General features: G+C 40.3%; 1 protein-coding gene and 1 long non-coding RNA gene across 6 annotated transcripts in view; one reads left to right on the top strand and one right to left on the bottom strand.

Moving 5' to 3' along the window:
• Positions 1-6219, bottom strand: part of LOC126781719 (MOB kinase activator-like 2) — a 52863-nt gene extending 46644 nt beyond the window's left edge. For 3 of the 5 annotated variants that reach the window (XM_050506718.1, XM_050506716.1, XM_050506715.1), the window contains exon 1: positions 5767-6219. In XM_050506718.1, coding sequence (XP_050362675.1) covers positions 5767-5771 — 5 coding nt within the window. In that variant the 5' untranslated portion in view covers positions 5772-6219. Of the gene's footprint in view, positions 1-3797; positions 4075-5766 lie in introns of those variants that run through there. The other 2 variants (XM_050506710.1, XM_050506717.1) reach the window with 2 other exon arrangements.
• Positions 6220-9592: 3373 nt separating this feature from the next.
• Positions 9593-10964, top strand: LOC126781769 (uncharacterized). The gene is made up of 2 exons (XR_007670696.1): positions 9593-9986; positions 10762-10964. It is a non-coding gene; the product is annotated as an uncharacterized LOC126781769 (long non-coding RNA).
• Positions 10965-11464: the final 500 nt, after the last annotated feature.

The raw sequence follows: 11464 nt of genomic DNA on the forward strand, positions 1-11464 counted from the left end.
ATGAGTGAGTTGTACCCAGACTAGCTTGCACAAAGCCCTTTTTTTATCGCTGGAAAAACTCATTACGCGTTTCCACGGGAACAGTGGGGAGGTATGTGGGACTCGCCGGTGTCCAAGGTGCCGAGTGCGCCCCCAAAGAACATCGGAATACCCACTAAAAACCAGCGGTACCCTTTCCGTCTTAACGAGGAGCGCCACGGGATCGCTTTCGCATGCTACCGTGGCGCTCTGACGGCTGGCCCGCTTATGCGTGCCTCCATTCTCTAGGGAGAGTTCCCAGGGTACTGTGAACCCCCCCTAGTCCCGGCGGCGCCTATTGTGGCGGGGGGAGAAGATGCGCATAGCGCCTTTTTCTTCTCCCCGGTCTTTTCCGGCGGATCGGGTCTGCAGCGGCATCTTCTTCCCGCGCCCGCTCCGCAACCTCCTTCTGTGACATCACACTATCGCAGAAGGAGACCATCTCCGACCAGCACCCCTCGCTTCCGAGCATCGCGTCGATGATGCTCGGCAAGGAGAGATCTCCTCCAACAACCGCCGCCAGGGAATGCCTTTGGGGCCCCCACGCGGCAAACTCCGTCAGGGTGTGATGCGCCGTGTCGAATGGCGCACCTCACGTGGCAGGAGGGTGACACCTCCCGCCGCGCTGTCTCGTGCAGATACTTACCGAAACAGCCATGTCCGGTAAGCCCCTGCGTCAGCCTGAACGAGAGCGTGCCTCGTTTCCTTTTGACCCAGTGACTCAAGTGGGGACGTACCGCCTCCACTGTCGCCAGGCCCGCCGTGGGGGACCCCAGGTCCTCCTTCCATCGGGTGATCAGGGCCTGCTGGGCTAGAGCCCTGATCCGCCCGACCTCCGCCGACCCTGGACGGTCGCCGCGTTCCCTCGCCACGGCCCGGAAGCGGTACACCTCCGCGAGCACCTCCGCCTGGAGTTCCCAGGGTGGTTCGCCCGCGAGGAGGGTTGCCGCTGTCCAAGACACCGTACGATATCCCCTAATCGCCCTCACCGCTATGACCTTCTCCGCAGGAGAACCCGGTTTTGTGCGGTGAGTGCGTCCACCCATATAGGGGCACCGTACAGTGCCATCGACCTCACTACACCGGCATAGCGATCCGGGTCCTCCCACGTTGGGTAGGAGGGGGCCTAAGGCGGCGGCGGCATTGACGAGCTTCGGGCCGAGTTGCACGAAATGCTGCCCGAATCTCCAGCTTGCACAAAGCCCTACCACCTAGTAAATCTTTAGTAACTTTGTATTTTATTTACATATTCAAAGTGTTTACTTAATATAAAGCGTGACACTTGTTTATTGATTGACATAAATCAACTGGCTGTTCCAAAACGAGTATAAGCAATATATACATATATATTAGGTCCTTACATATGAAATTAGCGTTTTGTCGTACTAACCACTTTGATCTGATATATCTCCTTTGGTTAAGAATTCCAAATTCAAATTTATAAATTCATTTAGCTAGGACATTTGAGTTTTGAATATAGTCATTCATTTGTTTTTTCCTCATTATTTTTTTCTTTGGCGTCGCTTATTACCGCACAATGGAAAACATGAAATATCGTTATATTTACGAGTACGAGTTATACCAGTGCTGCAGAAACAGCTCGAAGGATTAATTATGTGTACGGCGCTGGTGTAGCAAAATAAAAAACACGGTACGTTTTTGGTTTCAACGTTTTCGTTCTGGAAATTTCGACCTTCAGAACCAACCCCGTGGACACCCGGAGACCAAAGTGGAAAATGAAGAATTAAAGGTTATTGTGGAAGCGGATCCATCACAAAGCACTTCGGAGATAGCTGCAGGCTTCGGGGTAAGTGACAAAAATGTATAAATCCACTTGAAGCAAATCGGGACAGTAAAAAAAACTTAAACGATGGGTACCTCATGAGTTGAGTGAATCGAACTTACAAACACGCGTCGACTGCTGTGTTACTTTGCTCAACTGACACAATAATGAAGGGATTTTAAATCGAATCATTACTTGCGATGAAAAGTGGATACTGTACGATAATCGGAAGCGCAATGGCTGAACCCTGGAGACCCAGCCAAATCCTGCCCTAAACGAAAATTGACTCAAAAAAAGTTATCTGTGAGTGTTTGATGGACTAGCGCCGGTGTCGTTCACTACAGCTTTCTGAAATCTGGCCAAACGATTACGGCAAATATCTATTGTCAGCAACTGCAAACCATGAAGGAAGAACTAGCTGCTAAACAACCGAGATTGTCAACATATCCGATGTTGGCTTTTATTGGAAGTTTCTTATCAGCACTTTTGAACGGTTGTTTATGATGAAATAGCTGGGATGTCGTGATCAACACTCATCGTTCAGAAGACTGGAGAGGCGCTTGTTTGCGAGTGCGGCGTGAATGCGAGGGAGATCGTGTGCGAGTGTGACGAGCAAGTATCACAATTACGGGTCCGGCGGAGTCAAGTGGAGGCAATCAATTGAAGAGAATCTTTTGACACGAGCCCGCACTGAACTGATAAACACATCTCTACCGCTTTGTACGACGAAACGATGCTACTAACACGCAACACGGTTAATATCAACTTAGGCCATGTAAACCTGGCAGTAGACAACTAACTCAAGTTTTCTGCATCAAAATCTTTGTTCATTATAGAAGTACCACCGGTTCTGAAATAATCACCTGAGAAGAACCACCGAAAGAAACTCCGTTTTTTTTAATTTTCAGATAATTTACAATACTATTATTGTAATATTATTTATTTAGTTATTTAAATGTATTTATTATATTATTTAAATTTATTTTATATGTATATTATTTATTTATTAATATATATTATTTTAATATTAAATTATTTAAATTTAATAATAATAATGTCCTCCAGACAATTTCAAGAGAGATTAGCCAACTACGCAGGAGATATTATAGTGCACAGGCGTGTGCGCAAACACAGGTGTACTCTCTATTCCCTAACCTCATAATCCGATAGGACGGCAATCCGACACGATCACACGACACGATATATATATATATATATATATATATATATATATATATATATATATATATATAATTTTCAAGCATTCACACAAAACTTCAATAAATATAGAACTTTTATATTACGACAAGTTTTTTTCCAGATGGACATATGTTACTGCATATAGAGGTAAATATTAAAGTATATTTTCCTATTAAAAAAATCAGTAAATATAAAAAAAAATAGCAGAACGGTCTGAAACAGTAAATATCGTTGTTTTATAAATTGATTGTATGATAATAAATTAAACAAACAAAATGTTTTAAACAAACGCTGATGTACCGAACGTGACAACATAAAATATTGAAACCTAAGCCAGTCGGTAATTTAATATCTTTGACACAAACGCAGTGCTACAATACATCGTGAAAACAATAGAGTGCCGCGGTGCGAGGCGGGTGACGTCACTCAGGTGGGAGACCAAAGCAGTGATAACGCGCGATAACGCGACGACGATAACGAAGAGCTGCTGGCCCGCGGCCCCGCGGCCCCGCGCCCCCGTGGCTCAACGATTGCAACACAACATCAGGTTATGTTTGCATTAGCTTTACCTGCCGCGATATAGACATGATTCATTATTTGTCACACCTAGACGCAGCAACGACAGTTTTTTCAGTACATAAGAATTGTAGTCATATTAATATTACTATTTGTTTATTCTAATGTTAATATAGTTTACACTTAGAACAATATTAAAAATAATAAGACAAAGACACAAGTATGCCTGAACCATGATTAAATCGAGTATACAGACTATATACCATCAACAAATTCACACCTGCAAAAGCATGACACTGTGTCGTCGATGTCGAGAGGCAGCACGGAGGGAGGCGGCGTGGGCGAGGGTGGAACACTACGGTATTTAACGTGGAGCACGTGGCGAGCCGCGCGCGCGCCGCTGCGCCGCAGGATACCCACGGGCCAGCGGCGCGGGCTCGTCTCCTCCGCCATGAGCGGCGGGGCGACGGAGGCTAGGGGGAGCGCGGGGCCGGGTCGCGTCGCGAAATACAGCGCTCGCGGGTGCGCGCCGCGAGCGACTGACGGCGGCGACTACGGCGGGAGCACGCGCCGGCGCCGCCGCACAGCCCGCCTCTCTGACATCACGCGTTATCTACGCGGCGCGCACCTGAGCCGTGAGCGGAGCTGAGAGTGCAGAAACGCGCACGGCCTCGGAAGAGATGCAGATTTTACTTATATAGCAAATCATTGCATGCGACATATTTAAGACAAACAAAGCCAATACCAATATTTGAATCCTATTAAAAATTAGCTAAATAAATAAAATCATATAAAAATGAGAGGTATCATGGGTTGGAACTAATTTCTTATCGTTATATACCTATTTTCTATTAAATAACAGGCAATAAATTAGATTAACAACCATTGAATCAAGAAATAGTAATAAAATTAAAACATATATACATATATATATATATAGATATTAGTAGTTATGCAAATAAACAAGTCATTATTATTATAAAATACAAATACAGCTCACATGCATGCTACAGTAATATAATTATATACAAATGCATAGACACACTTGTAAACAGTCAGACCGACAGTCTCAGTCAGTATTACACTTATTTCTTCCCATATCTCATTCACCAAGTGTTCACGCAATACTTGTCAATAGAGTTGGCATTTTTAATTTATTAAGTTATTATTACATTTATAAAGTTATTATTGTATTATAGTTATTGCCAGCACAAAAATTTTATATTATTATAATTAATTACGTATGGCAACATTGTACATTTTTTCTGTCACACTTCTCTCGCATCTCATCTGTTTTTTTAATTGTTACCTGTATATTGTGCAAAAATAAAAACTTATACTAAATTAGAAATAAAGAGTTTCACTAAAGAAATTCCATTTCTTGAGCCTAAACACCAAGTATCTGGAGAGTAATGTGCGATAAGGAACTTTAATACTTCATTCCCAAACATTATTTGATTAGAAAAAACGTAAACCAGTACAGATCTTAATTCAGCAAAACTATATCATCTCACAAAAATATTTGCTATATTAAGCATAAGAAACCTTTTAAAAATAATGATATATATATATATGATATATGTATAATATATATATCATTCATTGAAAATTTTAAAATGATGAGATGTATGACATGAGTCAAAGAATGAGTAGTTGTTTACATGGTCCCATTACTTAAAAATATCATATTATTATACTTTGTTACAATTTCAGATGTTTATTCCATAAAGTCGGTGATTTGCAGAATAACTGTTTCCATAAATGCTTATATATGTGGAAACAAACATTCTATAAATTACTTGCTTTGAACATTTGCCCATTCAGACATCAAGTATAATGATAAATCAAGTTTAATAAACAACAACAACAAAAATATACTTTCTATATAACAAACAAGTTTACTTCTTAAAAATTGCAAATATAAAAAAATCTATATAAAAATAGTAGACCACTGGTAATTTTTACTACTTATGAGACTGCACTAAGTCTCTTAGAGCCCTGAATTTTTAGAAACCTTCAACGTCATTTTAACAGAAGTAATGCGGGTAAAGAGATTTTGTATAATATAAAAAGTGTAATGTAAATTATAAGTACCTACACATTGTCATTGTTTGTTTAATATTGTAGTAATGACAATAACTAAATGTTTTGGCCACTTAATGATTCTGTAGTTGACGTTGTTTGAATCTATAGTTACGTGATCGGCGATGAACAACGAAAGGCGATTTTTGCACGTTTTGTCAACTTACCCCATGAACCAGTCGACGGTGTCGCGCAGGTACTCCGGGAGTCGCTCCAGTTTGACGGATTTTTTGTAGCTCACAAATGAATAAAATGGAATATTGCACCGCAATCGGATCTGCACCGATAGCAATTTAGCCACACGAAAACACAGACTGTCCCATCACTTTATCTAGTTATGAGAGGCGAATTATAAGTTAACTGTAACTGTTCACTTAAAATATTGTTAACTAGAGCGTGTCACAGTCAGCAAAGACGAAAATTTATAGGAGCAGCTGAGACAAACTCGCCATGTTGCGCAACTTTAGGCTTATATTGTTTTTAAATTAAGGGCTAATTTTATAGTCTTCTGTGGAACAAAGCGTACAACTAAGGTACATAATAAATATGATTAAAAAACATAACTTGATATATTTGTATAAAAAGCTAAAGAATAATAATAACTTATGTCGTAAGACGTAACCAGAACGAAATATAAATACTATGTTGGTAGTACTAAATACTCATCAACTCAGCTGGCATGTACCTCATATTATCTGTCAAAATTAAAATTCAAAAAAACAAGTTCATTTCATTACTGCTAAACAAAAGTCACTATTTTATATTTTTATTATATTATTAATTTTAAAATGAACTTATGTTATTATATCAGGTCAAGTGATATAATTGTTAGTGTTGTAGTTTCTAAGCTGTATAGTACAATACTTCGACCTTTTAAAAAAAGAAATAAATATCAGAAAAAGAAAATTTATATTTATAAATGATAATGTAATATTATATGATATCCCATATACACAATATAATACAGACGTGAAATAATGTATTTAAAGGTAATATTTGAAAAAGGCATAATATAAGAACATATAAATAATATAAATATATATATATTATTATTTTTTCCGGTAAATCAGATATAGAACATTTAATGGAGTTATCAATCAATCAAATCAATCAATCAAACAGCCAATCGTTGTCCACTGCTGAACATAGGCCTCTCCCAAGGTGCGCCAAAGCTCCTTGTCCTCCGCCTTCCGCATCCAATTGGTGCCCGCTACCTTCTTAAAGTCGTCGGTCCACCTGGCTGGAGGGCGCCCTACGCTGCGCTTGCCGATTCGCGGTCTCCACTCTAGGACTCGTCTGCTCCAACGGCCATCGGTCCTCCGATATACGTGACCAGCCCACTGCCACTTCAGCCTGCTAATTTTGCAAGCTATGTCGGTGACTCCGGTTCTTTTCCGAATAATCTCATTTATGATCTTATCCTTCAAAGATACTCCGAGCATAGCTCGCTTCATAGCACGCTGAGCGACTTTGAATTTGTGGACTAGTCCCGCAGTCAGTGTCCACGTTTCGGCACCGTATGTCATGGCAGGTAAGACGCATTGGTTGAAGACTTACGTCTTCAAACATTGCGGTATAGACGACTTGAGGACTTGACGAAGGTTGCCAAATGCTGCCCATCGCAAGCGAATTCTTCGATCGGCTTCCTTCTCGAAGTTGTTCCTACCGACTTTTATTATCTGTCCTAGGTAGGTATATTCACTAACAACTTGGAGAGGTTACCCCTCGACGTATATCGGTCCCGGCACGACATGCCTATTGAACATGACCTTGGTCTTGTCCAAGTTTATACCGAGACTGACACACCGGGAAGACTCGCCTAGGCTACGCAGCATTTCGGTGAGTTGTTCCAGCGACTCTGCTATGATGACGATATCGTCGGCAAATCGAAGGTGTGAGATGTACTCGCCGTTTACATTGACTCCATACCCAGTTCAATCCAGCGTCTTGAAAACGTCTTCCAACGCGTTGGTGAACAGTTTCGGGGATATTACATCCCCTGTCTCACCACTCTGCGCAGTTGGATCGCCTTCGTCTTACAGTCCTGGATGTGGACAGTCATTGTAGCGGCGTTGTACAGACATCTCAGTACCTCGATATATCTCCAGTCGATATGACATCTCTGCAATGAGTCGAGCACTGCCCAGGTTTCCACCCGAAACGACCCCACCATTTTCAGTTTTAAGTTTTGTCAGACGCGGCCTCCCAAACTTGCGAGCGAACACTTTCGATCCCCGATTTTGCTCAATCGCAGCCTTGATGGCACGGGTATTGGAGCGTCGGATATCGCGTCGCGTCAGCGTTTTTATTGTTCGGCCTTATCTGACAAAAACGATGGTAGTTCTCGTCGTTTTCTCATGAGCTCGATTGTCTCAGCAGAGTTTTGGTGCGTTGTCTCTCCTCTGTGGCGGAAAACACTTGCGGGATGTGTTTTGCAGTATTTTGACCAGCGTGTCGGTTTTCTCATCAATACTGCTTACGGTTTCCAACGCGGTGAATTGATTTTGAAGTTCCATTTGGAACTTTTCGGAGCCTTGAGCAGCTTGGAGCATGGTAGGTCGGAGAGTAGACCTCATCATTCTCGATCTTTCGGCTTTTAAGTCGATATTTAGAGTGCCTCGAACCAAGCGGTGATCACTTCCGGTATTAAACCTGTTGATCACTGAAACATCTCTAAATATGTGCCTTTTATTCGAAATGATAAAGTCTATCTCATTCCTTGTCACGTTATCGGGGCTTCGCCAGGTCCACCTCCTCTAAGGCTTCTTTTGAAAGAAAGAATTCATCAAAAAGAGCCCCTGCGCTTCGAGAAAGTTTACCAGCATTTGCCCCCTGTGATATCTGCAGCCCAAGCCGTAAGGTCCGACTTTCGATTCACCGCTATCTTGTACTCCCACTTTAGCATTAAAGTCTCCTATAACAACATTGTAGTGGGCCTTCGAGGTGTCGTTGAGGGCCTTTGCGATGTTCTCGTACATCGCTTCGACCACATCATCAGAGTATGTCGAAGTTGGCGCATATACCTGTACGACCTTCAGGGAGTAGTTGTCGGAAAGTTTTAGGACAAGGTACGCTACCCGGTTCGACACACTACCGATTTCCACAATGCTGCTAATGAGATCCTTTTTGACTAGAAAACCGACACCACCCTGGGAGAGGTTATCACCTTCGCGGAAGTAGAGTAAGTTACCGGACTCTAGAGTTATCGTGTCCTCCCCCTGTCTTCGGACTTCAGATAACCCCAGTATATGCCAGTTTATATGACTTAACTCTACTTCTAATTCGGCGAGGTGATGGTCCAGCCTCATCGAGCGTCCATTGTACGTTGACATGTGAAGTCGTTTTATACGGTAGCCTGCCGTGAACCGGTGGTTCTTAACACCCCCTGCCCTGCCGATACCGCGACCGCTACCTTGGTCGGGCCTAGCGGGCTTGCCGGTAACTGGGGGCCTTTTTTTGGGCGCATCTGCCATTAAGGAGGGTTTGCCCATACTCGCCGCGCTGGGCAGGCGTGTTGGCGAGCGCAGTAAGATGTTTATGGGGGGGGGGGGGGGGGAAACTGCTGCCCATCCCCCCTTTTCTCCGTCCCTCAGTCGCCTCTTACGACACCCACGGGATGAGATTGGGGGAGTACTATTCTAAGCCGGTACTCCACGGTAATGGAGTTAAGAGACATCTTATTAATCTTACAAATTTTAACAACAATTAGTGGTTTTAAGATCGTTCACGAATAGAAAAAATTAGACAGTAAAAAAGCAAAAAGAATATAGAGATAAGTGATATAGAAAAAAATTTAATGTCTTCACCATTACCCCATGACAACACTATATGACGCTGAAACTACTAAATTAAACTACCCTAGCACTACTTATGTGTGTGAGTTCAATTATTTTGATCGCATAAATTGCAATACTTAGCTTCCTCCCTAGGGCAGACAAATGATCATCTAATATAATATATATTTTAATATTATTTAGTATTTATAGTAGTAAATACCGTGCTAATATACAATGATTCGCATTTTTATTTTTAAATTAAAACAGTAACTAAAAAAATATAACATTATTATGAGTTTTATGTTAGTCTGTATTTTACTCATGGCTATACCGTCCGACTTCCGAATTCGGATTGAATTTTGACTTTTGACAATTATTGACACACCGAAGGGCGAAGTTAGAAATAAACTTCATTATCTACTAAAAATAAAATATAGGTTATTTTGCAACAACAAAATAAAATATTTAAATAGTCGCTCATTGCTATTCAAATATGTTTCGATTACCGTTTGGCGAAAGAGTTGATCCGTTAGAGGAAAAACGTCAAGCAAGAGAAAATACTATTAACAGCTTTCTTACATTTTGTGCACTTTGTGCTGCTATTAGAATTGGTAAGCTTAAAGTTAAATATAGTGTTAATAGGTTATATACATACAAGCACGTGATAAATGTGTTCTACGCCGAAATTATTTAAATAATATGAAGAAATAAATTGATGTAACTAGTATAAATGCGTCAAATAATATATAGAGAAAAAATATTTTACAGAATTAAATCAAAATAGCACAACATTGTTAAATGATAAATTGCATTAAACTGAAAGTTACGTAACGCTTATATTCATGATATCATCATCATCACCATATTAACTACCTCGTTGGTCTAGTTGCTAGATATAAAGCCGCAGACCCAGTAAAAAGTTATTGGGTTTTTCTGTCGAAAATTTTCAATAACAGCCCCGATTCTATAAGTTGGTAGTGTGTACACTCCCATACCTCGGAAAGCATGTAAAGCAGTTAGTTGGTCCTGCGCCTAAACTCTTTCCGTCTGTGTTGGATTGCCGTCCCTTCGGATTATGAGAGTTAAGGAATACAGTGCACCTGTGCTTGCGCACACACTTGCGCCAGCCCTTGTTCCTCTGTTTAGTTTTGAGATAGTGCAGTGTGTTACATTGTTAGTTAACATTACACCCACTCAAAACAGAGCTAACTGCCTTCATGTTATCAATCAAATAAAAGTGATGAGTTTGTATTGTGCGAATATGCTGATTGTTGAGGTCCTAGTCTAACTGTATTGATCAATACACTTATCTCAAAATTTTGATTCTATTCTATAATAATTGTTCTTTACATTCATTGTAGTAATCACACTTTTTTTCTATTCCAGCTCCAGTAATCATCGAGCACAGTGGATTTTAACTTTAATAAATGTATTGAAGTAGTTCTAATAAAGTCATGCTACTGTTTCATAGTTGAATCTGATTAGTAGATGTGCACAAATCATAGAATTTAGTTCCTTTTTAAAGCCTCTGTTTAACGGTAACAGTAATAAGCATAAAATGAGTTTATAAATACATTATTTCAACAGTACAGTGTATACTTTTACTTATCAAAAAAAAAATTGAACTCCCCTTTTTATTAAAGTTTAAAAATCTACATCAATTATTTTAATATATTTTTAAATCTGTATAACTAAGAGAAAGAAATAAGAAAACAACTTCTTGATTATTGTATTATGTAACTAAAAAAAGTGTGTATACTTTATTGTACATCACAAAGATTAAAAAAGAAAAATCAAATACATAACACATGGATACAACTTAATAGGCATGATGACTGATTTTGAAATAACCTTCTATAATGTACGTACACGTCTACTATTACTGAAAATAATTTTATTTCAGTAAAAAACTAACTGTTTACACAAAAAATTGCATTTTCATTTACCTATTTTGAATTTCGCTCGAAAACACCCACAGGTGTCATGGCGCCTGCACGTGACGTCACGCCACAGTAAACTTATTGTGTCTATACTCAACGAAGAAAATCAGAAAGTATTGCGTTAAATTGTGAGAAATAAGTGGCTTAGC

This window comes from Nymphalis io, chromosome 4 (genome assembly GCF_905147045.1).
Source record: "Nymphalis io chromosome 4, ilAglIoxx1.1, whole genome shotgun sequence".
Lineage (NCBI taxonomy): Eukaryota > Metazoa > Arthropoda > Insecta > Lepidoptera > Nymphalidae > Nymphalis > Nymphalis io.